The sequence below is a fragment of the Pipistrellus hanaki genome, assembly GCF_964339955.1.
Source record: "Pipistrellus hanaki genome assembly, chromosome: 1".
Taxonomy (NCBI): Eukaryota; Metazoa; Chordata; class Mammalia; order Chiroptera; family Vespertilionidae; genus Pipistrellus; species Pipistrellus hanaki.
In genome coordinates, this window is record NC_140503.1 from 189585166 (window position 1) to 189608017 (window position 22852).

General features: G+C 47.9%; 2 protein-coding genes across 5 annotated transcripts in view; one reads left to right on the top strand and one right to left on the bottom strand.

Annotated features, from left to right (window-relative positions):
- The window catches only part of TBC1D1 (TBC1 domain family member 1), a 213343-nt gene that overhangs the window by 83480 nt on the left and 107011 nt on the right, over positions 1-22852 (bottom strand). For all 4 annotated transcript variants that reach the window (XM_084900527.1, XM_084900526.1, XM_084900529.1 and 1 more), the window contains 5 exons: positions 19735-20253; positions 17180-17269; positions 15332-15436; positions 14430-14559; positions 6686-6777 (listed from right to left, as the gene is read on the bottom strand). In XM_084900527.1, the coding sequence (XP_084756653.1) occupies positions 6686-6777; positions 14430-14559; positions 15332-15436; positions 17180-17269; positions 19735-20253 (936 nt within the window). The remainder of the gene's footprint in view (positions 1-6685; positions 6778-14429; positions 14560-15331; positions 15437-17179; positions 17270-19734; positions 20254-22852) is intronic.
- On the top strand, positions 8140-11365 carry LOC311612716 (iron-sulfur cluster co-chaperone protein HscB-like; the record flags this gene model as incomplete). Its single annotated transcript, XM_084865903.1, has 2 exons — positions 8140-8183; positions 10974-11365. 2 exons carry the CDS (start codon positions 8140-8142, stop codon positions 11362-11364), a joined length of 435 nt encoding a protein of 144 aa, XP_084722029.1. The 3' UTR covers position 11365.

The following is a 22852-nucleotide window of genomic DNA, read 5'->3' on the forward strand; positions in this document are numbered from 1 at the left end:
GTTCAAATGAAGCTGGTGCACGAGACACACTAACGGTCTCCTCCAGCTCCCACATCCTTTGGGTTTGGAATTACCAGTCAGAGTTCTTTTTTAGAAGACCTTCTAACTTAGTGGTTTATTTTCACTGAATATGAAGAAAACAAAGCTGAATTGCCCTGGAGATGCACAAAACATCTAGTCTATAAACTTCAGAAATGGATCCTTTTTAGATGGACAATTGTCCAGCTCCTGGACCTCTCTTCCTACTTCCTACTCCACACTTCCGCCCGCCCTTTGAAACAAAGTCAGGGTGCGATAAATGGACCCACTCTACAAGCACCCGAGTCTGGGTCGATGCTGCTCTTAGCAACCTCCTTCCCCAGCTAACGAAGGAACAACGGTTTCACCCTTCGTGGCATGGGCTTGAGAAGGAAAAGCAGCACTAACCGAGACCTTCTGACATTCGATCCCTTAAAGAAAAAGATCACTTTAAAAAATAAGTTGTTCCAGTTACTCAAGGGAAATACAGTGAATAATTAGAAGGGTGTTTTTGTTTGGTTGTTTTTTATTGAGGACCTTCTGTTCTTTCAAATTTCAGATTTAAGGATTAAATATTTTAGGAGCTAGAACAGATGCTTCCCACCTGGATTCCAAGCCATGAACCTTGATGTTATAAAACCATACACGTTTTATTCAACAAGTGGACTTCTCCAGGGAAAGGTCCCATCAGATCGCCAGTAAAGGAAAGTGGTGGTAAGGACCACAATCCCAAGTTAGCCCTGTGACCCAGGGGGTAAGCTCACACCTGTGAGTTTAAAAGCCCAGGAAGCTATAGAAGCTCATTGGTTTCCAATGGGAGTGGAAATGGTACACCCACTTTTGGAGATAGCTGGCACTTTTTAAAAAACTAAACACACTCTTACCATACAATTGCACTGCTTAGAATTTTCCCCAATGAGTTGAAAATTTATGTCCACAGAAAAACTTGCATATATCCCTAGCTGGTTTGGCTCAGTGGGTAGAGTGTCAGCTTGCGGACCAAAGGGTCCTCCTGGGTTCAATTCCAGTCAAGGGCACATGCCTGCGGTTGCAGGCTCAATCCCCAGTAGAGGGCATGCAGGAGGTAGCCAATCAATCAATCAATGGTTCTCTCTCATCATTGATATTTCTCTCTCTCTCTCTCTCTCTCTCTCTCTCTCTCTCTCTCGCTCTCTCTCAAATCAATAAAAATATTTTTTAAAGACATGCATATAAATGTTTACAGCAGATTTATAATAGCCAAAAGTTTTAAGCAACCCAGATGTCCTCCTTCAGTAGGTGAATTGATCAACTGTTCCTTCCAGACAATGGAATATTATTCAGCTCTAAAAAGAGAAGAGCTATCAAGCCATGAAAAGACCAACAGGAACCTTAAATGCCTATTGCTAAGTGAAAGAAGCCAATCTGAAAAGTCTGTATTCTGTATGATTCCAACTATATGACAATGTGGAAAAGACAAAACCAGAGACAGTAGAAAGGTCAGTGGTTGCCTAGGGTTTGGAGGACTGGGATAGAGGGAGGAGGCAGGGCGGGACAGGCAGAACGCAGAGGAATTTTCGGACAGTGAAACAATTCTGGATGACACCATAAGGGTGTACACGTGTCTTTATACATCTGTCAGACCTACAGGCTGTACACCACCGAGAGTGAACCCCGGTAAACTATAGACTTCAATGAATAATAACGCCTCGTCAATGGTAACAAGTGCACACACTTAGGCAACATGTTATTAGCAGGGGAACTGGCTGGGGTGGGAGGCACAGAGGTGGGAGTTTACGTGGGAACACGCTATACTTTGCACCCAATTTAATGAAAAACTAAAGCCACTCTATGGAATAAAGTCTTTTTTTTTTTTTTTAAGTCCAGAAAAGAGGAACAGAAAGGAATTACACAAGGCCCCTCAGGAGGCACAGGCAGTGAGGGCTGACCCACTCTCTCTTCTCCTGCATCTTTTAACTCAAACCTCTGGCTTCTCTCACAAGAAAATGTATATTTTTCTTGGAGAAATTCTTCATGATCATTTATTTTAAAATATATATATATATTTTTAAAAAGGCTAAGAATGCCGGAATAAAGAGCATTATGAATGCATTTTCTTTTCCTCAAAGTCTACATCACAGAAACAATTTGGAAGGCCAGAACCTGAGGCTGCGTCACGTCACGGGGCTTGTTAACCAGCACAGAAAAGCCACCTGAGCCGGAAGTGGGTTTTCATCGTGGCGTCAAGGTCAAGAATAAACCCTTCCTTCAAACAACTCGGGAAGGGGCTACCATTCCACTGAGTTAAACCATGAGCAAGGTGTCTTCTCCCCCTACCTGCCACGTCACATCACCATCCTCTCTCATGGCAAATCCTTGTTTCCAAACGGTGATTTCACGAGCCAGAGAGACAAGTCAGAGGAGAACAGTGCGGAATCAAGCTGGGCACATCACTTTGCAGTCAAAAATTAACTTGCTTGTTCAAAATTAATCTACGGTGTCAGGAGCCGGGGCGGGGGTTGCTGGGGCAGCACCAAGGGGTTCTGAGGAACTGGCAATGCTTTTGCTTTTCTTTAAAGTCTTGGTGCCAGTGCACAGATGGGTCAACTTGTAAAAAAAAAAAAAAACCCTGAACCACACACCACTGAGTTGTGTGCTTTCCTCCAGTGATGTTACACTGCAATGTTTTAAAATTACAACAAGAAAACAATGAATTGTCTGTTAAGTAACAAAGTCAACTTTGTTAATGTGTCTTAGCCTTATCTCTGTGAGGGACCCATAAACTGGTGGTAAATGAGTTCAAGATAAATTCCCAGGCTGGCAGGTGAGTGCAGAGTGCTCAGGACGCCTACGGTCTCTGGAGCAAATGACTTAAAACGGCCCAACTCGCCGGGACAGGGCACTCTGACACCTTGTTTAAAAACGACAATCAAAACCTGTAAGAAACCATTTTAAGACCATGGTAAATCCAAAGGAGGGGATCCATTTTCTTTACAAAGTGAAAAACAGCTCCTCTAACCATTAGTGTTTTAACTGTTGAAAAGCCGTGTTATTTAACCCTTCATGGACACCTACTGAATGTACATCTACTTGATTTATCTACTCAGTATGAGTGCAGTCTTCCCCTGAAATACGCTCACTCAGATAAAGAGAACTGGATCTGGAGACATTTCTTTCCCTCGCCCTCGCTGGGCCTCAACGCAGCTTCTCAGACTAAGAGAGCCAGCCTGGACACGGCACCTCTGCCAGCAGGCGCCAGCCAGCAAGACCCTGGGAGTCCCTGTCACACCTGCCCAGCTGGATATGTTTGAAATGTACACGTCTCAAACAGACCACAGACAGAAACGTGCTGTGCTCTGTCATCAGGAGTCCTCTTAGAAAAACAGCCCAGGAGACCAATGGCCTCAGGTCAGCATGTCTACAGCCGTGAACATCTCTGGCATCATCTGCACAATAAGTACTCATCTCTCTTTCTTCATGGCTCTGTTTGAGTTATATTTTATTTTACACTAGAGGCCCGGTGCATGAAATTCGTGCACAGAGGAGGGAGAGGTCTCCTCAGCCCAGCCTGCACCCTCTCAATCAGGGACCTCTCAAAAATGTCCAACTGTCTGTTTAGGCCAGATCCCAATCCTGGGATCAGGCCTACACAGGCAGTGGACATCCTTCTCACAATCCTGGACCGCTGGCTCCTAACCGCTCACCTGCCTGCCTATCTGGTCGCCCCTAACTGCTCACCCCACTTGCCAGCCTGATTGCCCCTCACTACTTGTGCATGCTGGCCTGGTCACTCCTAACTGCCCCCTTCCCCATGGGCCTGGTCATCCCTAACTCCCCCGCCCTGCCAGCCTGGTCACCCCCAATTGCCCCCCTCACCGGCCTAGTCACCCCTCACTGCCCCCCCTGTGCCAGCCTAATTGCCCCCAACTGCTTCCCCCGGCCTGGTTACCCCTAACTTCCCCCCCCACCAGCCTCGTCGCCTCTTACTGACCCCGTCTGCTGGTCTGGTTGCCCCTAACTGACCCCACCAACCTGGTCACCCCTCATGGCCTTCCTCCCAACCCCCCCATCCCCGCTACCCTGCTCATCCCTCACTATTCCCCCTGCCAGCCTGGTCAGTCCACGCAGCCTGTTTGTTTAGTCATTTGGTTGTCCCTCACTAACCCTCCCTGCAGGCCTGGTCGTAGGCAGCCATCTTGTGAGGGAGTGAGGGTTAATTTGCATATTACCTCTTTATTATATAGGATTAACTATTTGTTTACAAAAAACATGATTGCATATACTTCAATAACTATTTAGGTGATCATATGCCACACACTTTAATAATAATGACATTTGTCTTATGGAAATGTGCCATGTGAGAGTTCCTCAGGAACAAACCATCCCCCAGGAAGGACGGTGTGGAGGAAAACATGAGCCACTCTACTTATTAGAGGACTGACACCACAAAGCCACCTTCTCCTTTATTGTGTTTTTGAAATGTATGATTTTTCAAACACATTAGCAGGCACTGCTAACTAAAAGGAAACCAATGACTTGGTTTATAAAATGTTTTACAAAAACCACAAATGGTCATTGAGGACATAATTCAACAAGACGATCAATAAGCCATTAGAATGAAGAAAAGATCATGTCAAATTCGCATCATTCAAGGAAGAGCCGCACATACAGTGACAGAGGACAAAGTCTGAGCTGGCTTTTCTAGCCCATGGCTTCCCTTTGGTCTTTAAACCGATAAAAAAAACTAGTCTTCTAGGGGCCCTGGGGGACTGAAAAGTACCCTATTTTTTAAAATGTCTTTATTGATTTTAGAAAGAGAGGAAAGGAGAGAGAGAGAGAGAGAGAGAGAGAGAGAGAGAGAGAGGGAGAGAGAGAGAGAAACATCGATGACAGAGAAACATCGATCGGCTGCCTCCTGCACACCCCTCACTGGTGATCAAACCCGCAATCCAGGCATGTGCCCTGACCAGTAATGGAACCAGCGACCTGTTGATGCGTGGGATGATGCTCAATCCACTGAGCCACGTCGGCCGAGTGTACTTTTTTTAAAGTAAAACTGTGTCTACAGCCTCTTTGCCATATGTACTCAGTGTGCGCTATCCTGATGCATCGCACTGTTTGGGGGAAAGCTACTGCCTACACAGTGATGTCTACATAAGAAAGAAAGCTCACGTCAGGGTGGAATATGCCTCTTCTATGATGCTCCCCAAAGGGACTTCATAGCTCTTGTAAAGTGCATTAATAATCAGAAGCAAATTATCATCCATTTATCCATTTACCCACTTATGAACTCCACATACAATCACATTCAATCTGTCTAAGGTACTGTGTACCCGGAACTCTAAGGGTCCTTTAGGAGAAAGCAAAGTGGTGTGTCTCAAGTGGCTTCGGAGGAAAAAAGAAAAATGTAAAGCCAGTTACAAGTCATGGCAATCACATCCTAAGCTGTCTGCGAAAGAGAGGAAATCTTCCTATGCTTTCCTTCTTCTACATATGCCAGCCTTACAGCGGGAGGAGGACGGGGATAGAGAGACCTTTAGCAGGTGGTTACTTTTTCACACTCACAGAAAACAGGCCATGGGCCCTAGCTGTTGAGCCTTTCCCCCAGCGAGGGGGGGAGCTGGAGCCTTCTCCTGTGGTTTACCAACCCCTCCATTTGCAGGACCCCTGCCACTCTCTTCCCCCTCAAAAGGAGCTATTTATTCTTTGTTTTGATGTGCTTAACTCCCTAAAAAATGCCAGAAAGCCATAGAATATGCCCTGGCCCACAGCAGACATGACATTGCTGACGAGCTCATTAAAGAGTCAGAATGAGCCCTAGACAGTTTGGCTCAGTGAATAGAGCGTTGACCTGTGGACTGAAGGGTCCTAGGTTCGATTCTGGCCAAGGGCACATGCCCGAGTTGTGGGCTCGATCGCCAGTAGGGGGCGTGCAAGAGGCAGCCGATCAATGATTCTCATCACTGATGTTTCTATCTCTCTCTCCCTTCTTTCCTCTCTGAAATCAATAAAGAAATATATATATTTTTAAAGAGTCAGAATGAACAGATCACTGGCATGCAGGCACACAGTGCGGTTTCCCCAAGATACGTGCCATCTAAACGCAAGGACGAGAGCAGTCTCCGGGTTTGATGCAGAAAGCCCACAAGCTTGGTTTTTTTCTGTATTTTGTTCAGGTTTGACATAGTATAATGTTCTAAGTAGACAACATCATCTTCATTTATTTTCAAACCAAAATAAAATGATAAGACAGGAGGAACAATTAATGTTCAACTTCATGGAGAAAACGACATCTCCTGCAACTCCCTACTCAGAGCCAAACTCCGGACGGAGAAGGGTGGCAGAGGGTACCCACGGAGCAGAGGAGCGCTCAGGGACGGAAGTCCAGGTCTCGGTCCCCGGGCTGAGGTTCTTCCACGTCATAATTTCTCTCACTCTGAAATGGTATTTTTAAGAGAGCACTCCCCCCTCACCCCTCGGTTTTGTTGTTTTCACTTGAAAAGCAAGACCTGATGTGAATCTGCCATTCCGACCTGGCCCTTCCACGGGGCTGTTCAAGCATAAACCAGGCAGAGTTGGGGTTATTTCCCTGGGGCCGTGACAGCCCTGGTCTCCTATTGCTCATAAATGACATTCACAAGAGGGCCGCTGCCTCTTCCTCCCACCGAAACTCCCACTCCCACTGTACCTGCACCTCCTCAAAGATCATCGCTTGCTCCTGATTGGTTAACGTTGTCAGGTGCTTCTGGAGTTCTAGTTTGGTTTTAGAAGAATTCATTCCTATTAAGAGAAAAAAAGAGAGAGAGAGCGATGAAAACACGTAAAAGTTATAAGGGAGAGTGAACATTTCTATACTCATTTTCTTGATATTCTTACCTACCCACTGCAGGCTTTCAAAATTTTATGGAACTCCTAACCAATAAAGTTGATAATGACAATGACGACAACTAACAGTTTTTAGTTGAGCCATCAATGGACCAGGCACCCTCTTAAACATCAGGCCTGCATCATATCATTCCAGGCTCAGAACAATCTAATGAATAGGGTTTTATTATCCCCATTTTACAGGTAAGGAAACTGAGACCCAGAGAGTTTATCCAATTTCCAAAAACCACCACCTTGGACTCTACCTCAGGGCTATGTGGTTTCAAATTACTTTTTGGCCACTGCTCCATGTTAAAACCCCTCACACAATCAGAACATTGTCCTCAGAAAACAATAAATTCTCAATCTGGCCCAGTAGCTCAACGATTAGGGCACCATCCCAATATGCCAAAGTTGCGGGTTCGATCCCCAATCAGGCATATCTAAGAGTTAACCAATGAATGCATAAATAAGTGGAACAACAGATGGATGTTTCTCTCTCTCAAACAAATTTTTAAAAGAAAATGATAAATTCTCATGGCATTTGCTCTCGATATCTTTCCTTAAGGAGAAATAACAACTAATCCATTTGAAAACTGACCAACATATTTCTCTTGCATGCTACACTCCAGCAGATAAAAGTGAATCATGTGGCTAACCACTTTCCTCTTACCACCACTTGCTTATTAACATTCTTAAGACAATTTAATAACCATGACAGAGGATTCTGAGAAAAGGTTATAAAAATAAAGCCATCGTTTTAGTGCCTGTCAGAGTCAATACTTCAGAAAGTTCTTTCTCCACACAGACATGGCTCAGATCCTGTTTTGCCTTTTCTCGGTGCCAGAGATAAATGTTCCACATGATGATATTTAGAATGAAAGGATTTACTGACCTAGCCACAACAAAAACAACCACTTCGCATAACAGACATACCTCGTTTCATTGTACTTCATTGCACTCCGACGATACTGCATTTTTTACAAACTGGAGGTTTGTGGGAACCTTCAGCAAAAAGATTACAACTTGCTGAAGGCTCAAATAATGGTTCAAATTTTTTAGCAATGAAGTATTTTTAACGAGGTATGTACATTGTTGTTGTTTGGGTTTTTTTTCAGACATAACACTAATACACAATATAGTGTAAACATAACTTTTATAAGCATGGGAAACCAAAAAAACCGTGTGACTCATGATTTTACTGTGATATTTGCTATATTATGATAGGCTGGCCTGAACCTATAACATCTCAGGGATGCCTGTACTTTTATTCCAAGGATGACCTCTCCTTACCCACCTGCCACTCTCTTCTCCTCCCAAGAGTGAGCCCCGGGCAGGCGGCTGGCCTTGACCTCCAGAGCCTGACAGCCATGATGCACCTAATACCACTAAGAGGGGACACCTCTCAAATATGGACCAGGCACTTGGAAACCATGCCTGCTTTACAGGTGAGTTTGCTGGGGTCTAGAGAAGACAGGTGACTTATCCAAGGTCAGGAGCCGACAGCAGCCTAGCCTGCACCACGCTCCTCCCTCCTACGGCCCCTTCTCACACTGCTGCAGCCATCTTAGCTCCCAGGAAGTCCCTCCCATATTTTTTTTTTTTTTGCCAATATTTCTTCAGTGATTACTGTGCCACTTCACTCAATACTACATGCAATATCTCATTTAATCCTCAGAATAATCCTCGAGTGGGCACTATTTGTAATAATCAAAGGTGTAGATGGAGAAACTGAGGCACGGTGAAGTCAAGGATTCTGTCCAAGGTCATCAGCTAAGTAAGGGACCGAGTTAGAATCTGAGCCATGTCTGTTTGCCTCTGGAGGCCACTCTTAAAGCCCAGCTGCCTCCCTTTTGCCGGGAGAGTTCAGGGGGCTGACACATGAGGGCGTCGATACCAAGGGAGTTAATTTACCGGTGGGCAAGAGTGCCGCAAGGACAGACGGGTTTTGTCAGAGCAAATTCAGAGGCTCCTTCGGCAAGATGTCAGGTCTTAGAAGGAAGGGAGACAAGTAGCTGATTTTACTGTCCTAACGACTTCAATGGCTGAATCAACACGGTGCTGAAATTTACAGTAACATAAACCCTCACTAATCATTGACCCACACTCCTCCCTGCAGATGGAGATGTCTCAGACAGTGTCAGCATCCTCGTTTGGACACGCTGTATTGTTCGATGAGACATCCCCAGGTGGAGAGAAAGAAGAGTTAGACCAGTGGTCGGCAAACTCATTATCAACAGAGTGGCCAACCTCGGCTCAAGAGCCGCAGTTTGCCGACTACTGAGTTAGACTAATCATATGCTTCTCGCAGTCTTGGTGAAACCATGCAGGGAGACTGTTGTTCATCCTCAGCAGGCATGAAGAGATCCTTGGCCAAGTTTCATCCTTGTCTTCGGGATGCCTCGGTGCATTCGGTCCTTCCTGCCCCCGCCAGCTCAAAGCAGAGGGGGCCCACCCGGTCCGGTCCCTTTACCCACACCTTCCCCGTGGCTTCCCACCACCTTCGGCGCCTCCTGGGTGGTTTCTGCAGCCAGGTAGCGCATTCCCCACGTGATGCCAAAAGGCCTTAGAGGGGGGAAGAAGGCCACTAAAAGGTAACCAGAGGCAAGGGCACTCCCAAACCACAACCCGCAGCCCCACAGGGACGCCCGCCCTCACACTGTCACTGCGGAAAGGGCTCTCTCCCGGGAGCTCTGACGCGCGGCCTGGTTCAGCCAAGGCAAAAGGAAGCCTCCTTTAACTGTTTTCTTGTTAGTGGAAGCACAGTTCACTCCAGTGATTCCGAAAACGCTCCTCTAAGTTCTAAGATAAGCAAATACTATGTGAACACTACGAGCTGTGGCACACAGTTCAAAGCCAATCCATGCACGCCTGCACCTTCATGAGCTGTAAGTGCACCTTGCAGTGGGTGGCCAAGGTCGTCAGTGCTTTATTTTATATTTTCACTGTATTTTATTTTTATTTTTGGTTAATTCTCCACTGAGGATATTTTTCTGTAGATATTTTAGAGAGAGTGAAAAGTTGGGAAGAGACAGAGAGAAATAATCGATCTGAGAGACACACATCGACTAGTTGCCTTCTGCACGCACCCCAACTGGGGCCAGGGATCAAGCCTGCAACTGAGGTACGTGCCCTTCAGTCCGTGGGCTGATGCTCTATACACTGAGCCAAAGTGGTCACAGCTACTTACTGTATTTTATACATTCCTAGGAATGACATGGCTGTATCCGTTAACACAACGCAGTCTTGAAGTCTTGTTTCTGTGGCGATGTCATTGGCCCTCTCCACAGTCTATGGAGTTCTTAGCCAAACCATACATTCCCACTAGAACACCTCTGACGGGAACATGCGTGAACTTTAATAAACCACTCACTTCATTGTGCTGATTAGAATGTAACAGCAAACAGCGAGGGCCTCCGGCTGTTCATACAGCATCGAGGCCCTCCCCTGGGGAGGATCCTTCTAATAATGCCCTCTGCGCTCCGGGAAGGTGCCCGCCCTGCATGCAGGCAAAGCACGCCTTCTCCAGCCTGCAGAGGGAGGTTACACATCAGCACCGCTTCCCGCTTTGCTTGGATTTCATCAGGTGAAAGATGAATTAAATGATAATTCCCAAACTACAGCTGCTAAACTCCCACCCTGATTAGACTCCTCAGCTGTAACGTTCTGAGAGCTAAGCCAGACCCAAGCCAGCTGCACCAGGCGGGACCCTGGGACCCTGCCAGTGCCTATGGTCACCTGCTGCATCTTCCAGGCCAAAGTCACGGTGGGGGGCCCTTAGTCAGCCCCCCGGGGGCATTTCCGTCACCATTCACCTTATCTTGGAAAGCGCCCAGGAAAGGGCTATGATCCTCTCAGATGGGAGCTCTAGATAAAGCCCAGCTTTTCTTGTTCCCAGATATGTTTAGTACAATGTCAGCAAATAGTAACAACCAGGAAAACACAGTAAAAAAATAGTAATCATTTTGATTAATTTTAAAGAGCATTATAATGCACGAAGATGAACCTCCAAACACCTTAACACTTAAACTGTCCATTTATCTCACTTAAAAGGGGAAATCAATACCACTTCACATCCTTTGGGATGGTTATTAAAAAAAAAACAGCCCTAGGTGGTGGCCGACCGGGGTCCTCGGAAGGAGACCGCTGAGCTGCAATGCTCCGTCGCTCGCAGGAAGCAGCTCCCCCCGGTGTTGGAACTGCGGCGGCCCAGGGGGCCCCATCCGGGAGGACGGGTTCTTCTGCCCCCAGTGCCGGGCGCTGCAGCCACCTGACCCCACCAGAGACCACTTCAGCCTCATGGACTGCAAACGTTCCTTCAATGTGGATACTGCAAAGCTCCAGCATCGGTTCCAGCAGCTACAGCGCCTTGTCCACCCAGACTTCTTCGGCCAGAGGTCTCAGACGGAAAAGGACTTCTCCGAGAAGCATTCGACCCTGGTGAATGACGCCTACAAGACCCTTCTGGCCCCACTGAGCAGGGGACTGTACCTTGTAAGGTGATGTTCCAACCCTTGCGTGTGTGACTTCCCTGGCGTTCATTGCACTGAGGAGCTGTTACTCCCTCTATCTGTCAAAGCAGTGCTTGAGCCCTGAGCCGGTCCTCGGACCCAAAGATACTATACGAGTATAGTTTTCTCTGGATATTATCTGTAAATCTTACTTGCCCAATTGCACTAAAAAAAAAAAAAAAAAAAAAAAAGAGGAGGATCCAAGATGGCTGCTCGGGTATACACCTAGCCGCAGCAGCTCACAACAATTTCAAGGGAATACAACTAAAATGTAGAGTGGACATTGCCCAGAGCTACAGGTAGTCGACTGACTGAAAACTCTACAATAGGAAGGAGGGAGAAAACCAGAAGGAAAATCAGAGGAGCTGAAAAAAAGCCTAAGGTACGGAGACATGCTGCGCGCTCGCACGCACGCGCGCGCGGAGAGGTCGCAGCCGGAGAGGAGGAGAGGGCTGGGTGCTGCCTGGCGTTCCCTAGCAGGAAGGAAATAGAACCCCCAGCCTGGGCTGAACCCCCGAACCGGCAGCGCTGAGCCCCAAGTTATGTGCCAGACCCTGGGGACCCAGGCTCCGGCAGGGGGAGACAATCCCGGGGGATGGCGAAATGCGGGGCCCCCGGAGTCGCGCGCACATGGCGCGCAGAGGACTGAATGTTGACTCTGATGCTGGATTACCCTAGCCGGAAGAAACAAAGCCTCCGGCGGCAGCTCTGAGCCTCAGTCCAGACCGCCCCGAACTCCAGGTCTGGGCCAGTCCCTGGGGACCCAGGCTCGGGCAGGGGGAGACGGGGCTGTGAGGTGGAGTCCTGGGAGCGCGGCGAAAGGCCGAGCCCCCGGAGTCGCGCACACTGTGCGCAGAGGACAGTCTGTTGACTCTGATCCTGGACTCCCCTAGTGGGAGGGAGAAAGAAAGCCCCAGACTGGAGGAACGCCACGAGGAGCAGGAGCCCCTGCCGGACACCGGCCAGCCGGGCGCCAGCAAGGAGCCGGGCGACGGGGCCCCCAGTGGGGGGGGTGCCCCTGAGCCTTCGACTGCTGAGCGCTGGCAACGGAGCCAAGGACGGGGGCTGCTTCCTGGGCGGCGCCGACCCCGGCAACAGGCTGGAGCAGCGCAGGAGCCCGCGGAGAACAAAGGGGTGCCACAGGCCAACCTGCTGAGCTCCCAGGACAAGGAGGAAGAAACCAAAGAAGTTCTCAATGTGAAGAAATCAAGTGAGAGCAAATGATAGTAAAATTACTTAAGAAAGAATACAAAGAAGATCTTGAAAAATCAAGGACTAGTCAGAACTCAACGCACCAGCCAACATTGCAACATAAATGCGTTTTGTTTTGTTTTTTTAAAAGAAAAAAAAAAGAGAAAAAAGGGACAGAATGTTGGAACAGCGGCGACCAGGCCTAGAGTGGCCAGGCACAAGGCAGTGGCAGCTGGGCCCGGAGCAGCAGTGGCCAGGCCCCAGAGCAGCAGCAGCCAGAACAAGAGCATCAACGGCCAGCACTGGAGCAGCCAGACCTGGGGCAGTGGCAGCCAGGCCTGAGGCAGAGGCGGCCAAGCCCAGGGTGGCCAGTCCAGGAACACCCAGACACGGAGTGGCTGGGCCCGGAGAAGCCCGGCCCAGAGCAGCCGGGTTGGGAGCAGCCAGGCCCAGAACAGCAGTAGCCAAGCACGGAGCATCCAGGCTGGGAGCGGCCAGGCTCGGAGCAGCCGGGTCGGGTGCGGCCAGGCCTGGAGCAGCGGCGGCCAGGCTGGGAGCAGCCAGGCCCGGAGCAGCTGGGTCTGGTGTGGCCAGGCCTGGAGCAGCGGCTGCCAGGCTGGGAGCGGCCAGGCCCAGAGCAACAGCTGCCAGGCTGGGAGCGGCCAGGCCCGGAGCAGCAGGGTCTGGTGCGGCCAGGCCAGGAGCAATGGCTGCCAGGCTGGGAGCAGCCAGGCCCGGAGCAGCGGCTGTCAGGCTGGGAGCGGCCAGGCCCGGAGCGGCCGGGACCGGAGCAACCGGTCCCAGAGCAGCCGGGTCGGGTGCGGCCAGGCCTGTAGCAGCAACAGCCAAGTCCAGAGCAACTAGGTCGGGAGCGGCAGTGACCAGACCCGGAGCAGCTGGTTGTGGAACGAACCAGAGCAACAGAGGCCAGGCCCGGAGCAGCCAGGCCCGAAACAGCTCGCTCCTCGCCTGTACCTGCCCACGGCTGCCTCTCAGACATGGCTGGAAACTTTTGCGGGAACTTGAGGGTCTGCTGAATCAAGTGATGAAGGCTTAGATCTGGATGTGTTGAGTTAGTATAGCGCTGGGGTGTTGATCTGTGAGTGCCTTGGGTGGGGCCTGGATGAGGCTGGTTGACCTATTTGGAAATGTCTTTTGTGTGAAGTATCATTGGGCATGTGGAGGTATTATTGATATGAGAAAATGCTAAGTAACAGATTTACTATCTGAAAAGGGATTTACTATCGGGGAGAGGGAGGGAGGAAGAGACTGAACATAAACTGTGCACCTATGGATGAGGACAATGGGGGATGGGGAGGGGGCAGAGGGTGGGGTGGGAACCTGGTGGAGGGGGGAAGAAATGAGGAACCTTTGTAATAATATGAACAATAAAGATTGATTTAAAAAAAAAAAAAAAAAAAAAAAACAGCCCTAGATTGGCTCAGTGGATAGAGAGTCGGCCTATGGACTGATAGGTCCTGGGTTCGATTCCGGTCAAGGGCATGTACCTTGGTTGCGGGTGTGCAAAAGGCAACTGATCAATGTTACCCTCTCACCGATGTTTCTAACTCTCTATCCTTCTCCCTTTCTCTCTAAAAAAAAAAAAAAAAATCAATAAAATATATATTTAAAAAAATAAAAAATTTAAATTAAAAAAAAAAGCAACAAGTGTTGGCAAGAATGTGGAGAAACTGCTGACAGAGTGTAAAATGGTACAGCCACTATGTTGGAATCACAATCCCTGACGCATGGAACACATTCCCTGCATCGGACAGCCCCGTGGCTAATACAAGGCTCCGTCAGGCGGAACCTGTCAGGGGGTGCAGACCGCCAGGCCTTCCCCTCCGGCTGAGGGGCCCCACTCACCCTCGATGCGCTCGCAGAGCTTGTGCAGGCCCTGCAGGGGGCAGCCCTCGCACAGCTGGGCCGGCGCTCTGGTCTGCTGCACGGCAGCCACCGTGAACGCCTGTTTCAGCGTCATCATGATTTCATCCACCTGGTCAGAGAGGAGAGAGTCAGTAACCAGCGAAAGGTCCCCTTAACATGAGTGAGCTCCACATGCGGAACTCTGCGGGAAGACTCCGTATTTTAAGCATCTTCTGGACCACGAGTCACAGGTTGGCAGGTAACCATCATAACTGCTAGGGTTACCAACTGAGAAGCACTACCCCAGTGCTCAGGGCTCTTCCAGGGGATATGAGAAAAACTAAAAACACCAATTAAACACGAGTGAAGAAGCCAAGTCCAAAATGACACCTTAAAATTGCTAAACCAGGGGGTGCAGGTGAGCCAGTTCTTTAAAAATATTGAAAATGCACACCCAAGCAAATCCCAGATAGGTGCTAATTAAACAGTCATGAAAAATAGTAAAGCCAGCCAAAACCGGTTTGGCTCAGTGGATGGAGCATCGGCCTGCAGACTCAAGGGTCCCAGGTTCGATTCCGGTCAAGGGCGTGTACCTTGGTTGCGGGCACATCCCCAGTGGGGGGTGTGCAAGAGGCAGCTGATCGATGTTTCTCTCTCATCGATGTTTCTAACTCTCTATCCCTCTCCCTTCCTCTCTGTAAAAATCTATTATATATATATATATATATATATATATATATATATATATATATATATATATATATATATTTTTTTTTTTTTTTTTTTTAAAGAATATAGTATCAGTATGTCGATGAGACTGCGGTCTTGCTAAGGAAAGAAAAACCCGTGAGTCTGAAAGTCCTCATCACCAAGGGTTCACGTGGGAGCTGCCCGCCGCTTACCAGAGCCTCGTTTGTGCACTGGAACACGTAACAGACGAAATGGAAGCCGCCGCCTCCCGAGGCCTCCCGGCAGATGAACCCGAAGTGGTCCACGTGTCTGATGCCCTGTCAGAGGGGGGGAGGAAGGGACGTTGAGCCGAATCCCAGGAAGGCAACTGCACATTTACACCGCGCCTCGGGAAAGGGCACCGTCAAGTTGTTATTTCAAGTAAATACCTATAAACCCCTCTCAACTATGACGGTGAGCACTGTTCTTCTCAAACGCTACTCTGATTACTCCGACAGTAAGATCTCAAAACCGGAGTTTCTCATGCTCATTTTAGCACTAATAGGAAGGAAAGAAAAGTTGACACAGAAACATGAGACTTTCTCTGAAGTATTAAAGGATAAAAAGCTACTTGAAAAGTCAAAAGCAGACCAGAGATTAATGAAGAAACACAACCGCACACACACATGCACACGCACGTACATGTACACATGCCAACACACACAGACACAAAGGTTAAAAGATTTAACAACAGGGGCGTACTTATAAAATAGACAGGTAAATACTGAAGTGAACTGGAATGAAGAATGAGCCAGAAATTATAATCACAAAGAAAAGAGAAGTTTTTAAACATAGGTGTTAAGGCCAGGGCTCCACTGTAGTTTCTAAGACTCTTTTTAATAAATATGAATATCTAAACTTGTTTTGAGAGTATCAGCTAAGAGGCACTTTAATACAGATAAGACACGGCCCACAGACATTAAAGTGTGGGATCTGAGAGCATCGGCCTGCAGAGGTCTGAGTGGAAGTTCAGGCGATTATGTAAACTTGAGGAAATCGTAAAACTATCACGTGAAAAAGCAAACATTAAACATTAACTTTTCAATAGAAATAGCAGCAAATCAAGATAAACACTCTGCGGAGAATCTCATATCCGATCAGATATTTCCTGATCCGTGGCCGCTCAGTCCCTGTTCTCCCGCAGCCACGGGCAGCACATGCTAGAGGCTCCTTCTTGGGGAGAAGGAGGTTTGGAAAAACTGTTCCTTTGTAAATGGTTCCCTCTTTGATCTACTGAGGAGCATTCTTTAGTTTCACATTTTGAAGACGAAAAAAAAAAATCCCTTTGAATCCTTAAAGAGATCATGTTATAAATCAACAAACAATGAGATTTTCATCATCTTATTAAGAGAAAATGGAAGTGAGGAAATGAGAAGTCAGAGTTTAAAAAATAGTATCTTGAGTGACCTCATGGTTGTGAGGAAGATCCTGAGTAAAATTGGCACAGCTCATTTATAACTTATTGATTCTCCAAAATCTAAGGAACTCATTGGGAGATTATCAAGAAAGAATGCAAGTAGACAGTATTCTTAGCAAAACACCCTAAAAAATAATCACTTTCTAATATATTTTAAGGAAGAAGAAATAATGTTATTATTACCCTTAAAAAGTTATGCATTTTGTAAAGAAGAAATAAGTATCTATTTAAAAATATGTATGAATATATATATATATATATATATATATATATATATATATATATTAAACGTGCACACAGACATATACATATACACATGAGAATCATCTTTGGGAATGTTACCATGAATAATTGAAAAAAAGAAAAGTAAACCTATTTTCTCCAGAATATTGTTTCTAAAAACAAAATTCTTAATTTCGAAATTACATTCACATTTTGCCTTAACATATCAAAGTAGAGGAGGAAGAAATGCAAGAACACAAATCAAGTACTTAGAACACATACATCTTGTGACCTTTAGCACTTCTGTTGACTGACGGGCAGATATGGGAAAAAATCAGTAAAAATTCCACTGCAATTGGGCCAATAACCCATCTGAACTTACCTGAGAGCAGAAGGATATCTCCTTAAAATTTTTCTCCAATGCTATTTTTTTGGTGTCAGGACTGATGAGGTAAACTTCCGATTGACCAATCTTAAAAGACAAACAAAAAAAGCAGCCAGCTTCTCATGAAAGCTGAATTCAAATTTATCTCACAAACTTTCTCATTTCATGACCTATGAAAACAAAGGCTAAACAGGGCAGGCGTCTATAAAACTCTGACTATCTCACCGCAGAAAATCACTTCCAAGGTTGTCATTTAACCTATGGGCTTCGGGTAGCGCAGGACAACTTAGCGCATTCACCTGCGTTAGACAGCGGTCCTCCGTGAGATGGAGGAACCACATATCCAAAGTTAGCGGCAAAGCCTCAGCTCCTAGGTAAGTGAATCTTCCAGAAAACAGAGGCTCTCTTTTAAAACGTCCCAAGCAGTTTTCTAATGACTTTTTTCTAAATCTTTTAAAATTATTGTTAAAATAATCTACCCTGTGGCCCTAACTGGTTTGGCTCAGTGGATGGAGCGTCGGCCTGAGGACTGAAAGATTCGATTCCGGTCAAGGGCATGTACCTTGGTTGCGGGCACATACCCAGTAGGGAGTGTGCAGGAGGCAGCTGATTAATGTTTCTCTCTCATTGATGTTTCTAACTCTCTCTCCCGCTCCCTTCCTCTCTATAAAAAAATCAATAAAATATATATTTTAAAAATAATAATTTACTCTGTGTGGAATACATATCATGTGGTAGGCATTTCTGTACTACGTTCCAGACCTTTTATTAAAGTTAGAGCATTAGCATAATTTAACACTGTCTTACTGACGTGAGTCAGCACAACAGACTCCGCTCTAGGACGGAGCCACCATGGCCACCGGCTGTCCGTGCTCCGTCCCTCCCCCGGGGCCTCCGCTCCTGCACCTCCCTGAACCCAGGACACACTGCCGGCTGTCCACACTGAAACCTCTGCTCGGTGAAAATCCCCTCCTCAAAGAAGCCCTCCTACACCCCCCCGAAGCTCTGGCAGCACCCTCTGGTTATCCTGGCAGTATGTATCCCAACTGTCATGAGATAATTACTTGCAACCAGTTGTTGGTCTCTCTTTCCAGAATCTAAACTCCACGTGGGCTGACCCCACGTGTCTTGTTCACAGCTGTATTTCTGGTGTATTGCAAGAGACCCCGTATGCAGCCGTCATACAATAAGTATTTGAAAATACATGCACCGAGCAGCTTTCCCAATGACTCTAAGAGAAATTTTTCAAAAGTACAGATTAAAGCACAAGACTGACTGCAAGTAGCCCCCTCAGTACATTAGATCTGTGATGAAATTGGGAAGAAATCGGCCAACCTGGACCACGACTCACAGGTTGGCAGGTAACAATCAGCCCTGTGTTCCCAGACTTACTCTCTTGATTGTAAACCTGCATGGTACCATCAGCATTAAACTAAATAGCAAGCTCCCCTACCCCTCAGTCTTCTCCTGCCCTCCGGCCCTGGTCAGGCACAAAAACAAGACAGGACATATAAGGTAATTCTGCTCTCTCTAGAATTTCTGGTCAGCCTCAGGTCAAAGAAACAATGGGGGTGAGGGGGAGTGGATGTCAAGGAACAATCGGTTCTCTCCATCTTCAGAGGCTGCTTCCCGCTGGGACAGCTCCAGCCCCAGCAGCTCAGACCCAGGGGGCCCCCAGGGAGGGCAGCGCACCTGCAGCCCCCCCTGCCAGGGACCACCTCCCTGCCAATTCCTCTTCTGCCGTGTGGCCCAAACGTCTAGAAAAAAAGTGAGCAGGCCGTTGGCTGAACTAATATTTCAGCTTGGGTATAAATTTCAAATATCATGTCATCTACAAATCCAATTACCCTGATTAACAAAGCATAAATGCTTTATAAATTAATTTTAAAAAATGGCATGGAGGGAGTACTTTCCAAAAAGATTTTGTTGAAACAGATGACTTGAAATTAATATACATGTTTAAAAGTCCCTTTTTGGACCTCTTTTACACACATTAACTGTGTTCCTTCCACACTGAAAAGTTATCTTTAGAAGCATGGCTGTGGGAGGTAAAAATCATACAAAAAAATGATTCTCTTTATCTTTCCCCTGGATGACTTGAAAGGCTTAGGACTCAAGCAATGAGTCCTTTTATCCTGAGAAAAGAATGACTGAGTCTAAAAATACATGGATTCTTGCCAAAACCGGTTTGGCTCAGTGGATAGAGCGACGGGTCTGCGGTTTGAAGGGTCCCAGGTTCGATTCCAGTCAAGGGCATGTACCAGTGGGGAGTGTGCAGGAGGCAGCTGATCGATGTTTCTAACTCTCTATCCCTCTCTCTTCCTCTCTGTAATAAAATCAATAATATATATATATATATGTATGTATATATGTATATATACATATATATATGTGTATATATATATATTTTTTATTTTATTTTATTTTTTTTTTAATACACGGATTCGCACATAAATCCAAAAGCAAGGTGCTAAGCTTCTTGGCTCACTAAAGCAGATGTTCTCATCTCAAGACTGGGGGGTGACCACGACGAGGCTTGGTTGCTGTTTTACCGTGAAAAGCATAGTTCGATTCTCCTCGATGTCCGTTGGCTGCACAATATTGTGTCCACCGATGAGGTGGTTCTCGATGTCGCTCTCATCGAAGGAGCTGAAGAAGCTGTGGCTGCGCAGGCCCCCGTCCTGGAACTCCCTCCTGCAGGTGGTGGAGCGCAGGCCGGGCTGCGAGGAGGACTTGCGCATCGGCCGGCGGCCCTGCTCCGGGGGCCCCGCGGGCTGCAGCGCCGCCCGGAACCGGTCCGTGAAGGAGAGCGTGGCCGCGGGGCCGCTGGCCGCAGAGTCCTGGGCCGCCAGGTCCAGCTCGGCCCTCCGGCTGCAGCTGATGTGGTTGAACTTCTCGATGCACTCGTCGATGAGCGCCGGCGGCGCCTTCTTGTGCGCCACGGTCACGCGGCCGCAGAAGAGCACCTCGAACTTCTTGGAGAACGTGTCGTCGAACTCCGAGGGGCAGTGCAGCTCCTCCTGGCGGGCGAGCCTCCCGGCGTGGCGGATGGAGCTGATGATCTCAGGCACCTGCCGGAGAGAGAGGGAGGAGTGTCATTGGGAACACTGTGGCAGCAGCGGGCACTCCCGGGGCGCGAGGAGCCAACGCCAAGCTCTCCCCCGGCCTGCTGCGCATTCCTTCACAGCAGGAACCAAGGGAGGGTCCCGCAGGAATCCGTCCACTCCTTCCCTGGCACTTGTCTCGCTGTCTGTGTACCCAACTTCTAGAAAAAGAAGTCTGCCCTCCCATCGGTGCAAAATACACGACTTTCACAGGGAAGAGATGAGGAATCCTATATGATAAAAGCCTAATATCCTAAGTGTCCACCAGTCACCATGACATGCGCTGACCACTAGGGGGCAGACGCTCAGAATGGTAGGTTAGCTTGCTGCTGGGGTCTGGCTGATGGATAAGGACTGGGAAAGATGGGCTGGGCATGCCCTGGAACTGTCCTGAGGTTCTTCCCTGGCCCTTGACTGGATCCGTGGAGTCCCTCAGCCTGGCCTGCACCCTCTCACAATCCAGGACCCCTTGGGGGATGTCAGAGAGCCGGTTTTGGCCTGATCCCCACAGGTCAGGCCGAGGGACCCCACAGGTGCACGAATCCATGCACTGGGCCTCTAGTAGTATTTATAAAGCACCTCTTACATCTGAGGGACTACTCTAGAAGATTCACATGCCTTCAGCCCACAAGGTTAAGTCAACTGGCCCACGGATGCACAGCCAACGTGGCTAGCCTTGAGTTCAAACCCAGGCTGGTGCCACTGCAAAGCCAAAGGTCCTCTCTGGAGAAGCCGTCACCCCCAGAGAGTTTTGTCTCCAATGCAGTTCACCAAAACACTGTGCAGCGACTCTGGATCTCGTGGCAATGTATCCTGGGAAAGTTGTCCAAATAAATGGCTGGGATGAGGATGACAAGACAAGACTGAAATAATCTCATAAAACATTTCTTCAAATCACATCATTTTCTTCAACAACAACTGACAATTTATTGCCGAGTCCTGTACTCCCTAGTAGTTGCATAGTATGAACTGCAGAGCGTGGAGGTTTTAATCAAGGAGCAAGCAACCATGACGGCATCATTATCACAGCAACACACTGGGGCTCCCGCTCACGGCGACGCCAAAGCCTTTAGGGGCAAGGTAAAGTCACCATCAGAGAATGAGGAAAATGCTCTCCTGTGCTACCCAGGTCCCGACTGCTCCTACGCCTCATCATTAGCTTGAGGTGAGATCCCTCCGAGTTCAGAGCAGCAGACAGAGGAGGAGGAGCCTGTGGCCTCGGTGGGTAGCGTCTGCGTGATCAGCCAAACACTAAAACAAGGCAGGCATGGATTCAACCTCCCATTGGAAGTGCCTACTTATCGTCATGACCTAACACCCAAAGCAATTTTATTTCCTTTCTTTCTGTTAGATAATTCAATTTAAAGTCCAATACCCATAGGTCTTTTTAAAAACATTATAGGGAAGGGGGGGAAAAAACACACACACAACAACACCTTTTCAATTTAGGTCAAAGATCAATATCAAACAGTAAGTGGAGGTGGTTTTAATAGATTTTAAAAGTGTGCTTATATGCTAGGTTCATGACATAACCCCTTAAAACCCGATGACTCAAAAGATTTTTTTGTCTCTGTGACTTCATATCAAGCACATCTTAAAGACAATCTCTCTACCATAAAAGATTATGGTATATCATTTCAAGGCATTTTAAAAAGAATCAAAATAGTCCTAGCCAGTTTGGCTCAGTGGCTACAGTGTCAGCCCGCAGAGTGAAGGGCCCCAGGTTCGATTCTGGTCAAGGACATACATGTACCTCCGGTCAAGGACATACATGTACAGGACATACATGTACTTGTTACATGAGAGATCTGGGTCATTCAAGTCATTTATTTTCAAGCATTTTTCCAGGCATAACTCGATGCCAGGTGGCAGGGATTCAGGGTGTGCAATGAATGAATAGGAAGGGAACGGAGAACTGAGTAATGGGCGTGGGGTCTGCTGGGAGCGGAACTCAGAACAAAGCACTGGAGATGGAGAGAGAGGATGAATGAGAGATCCCGGAAGGCTGAACCCAAAGGGCTTGGCCATCACCTGGGAGCAGGAGGTGAGCGCACTGAAGACGGCACGTAGCCTGCAGGGCGCAGGCCCAGCCTTCCTGGTGGATGGTTGTGCCATTGGCCCAACACAGGAAAAAGAAGAGAAGGGGGTCTGGGGAGACAGCACGATGAGTTCTGCTCTGTCCATGTTGCCTGAGACCAGGGGCACTTGAAATAAGGCCTCTGGTGGCCAGACAAATGGGCCTGGCCCCTGAGGCAGGAGACCTGGATTCGGATGCCAACAGCTCATCCACAGGAGGAAAAGGGGAAGCAAAGGAAGGGAGCAAAGATGGTATCTTGGGATACACCAACATTTCGGGCAGAGAAGGGGGAGGGCAGGCAGGCAAGGATGATGTCAGAGGAGCCAGGGAAGCCAGCACTCCTGCTTCCAGGAAGGGAGAGGAGGCGACAGAATAAGCCAGGGCCGAGCCAGGTCTATCAGCTGGAGCTGGCAGCTGCCAGAGATACATAAAAATAAAGGTGGGGGGCCGATACTAGGCCCCCAAAAGAAGCAAATATTCACCTAACAA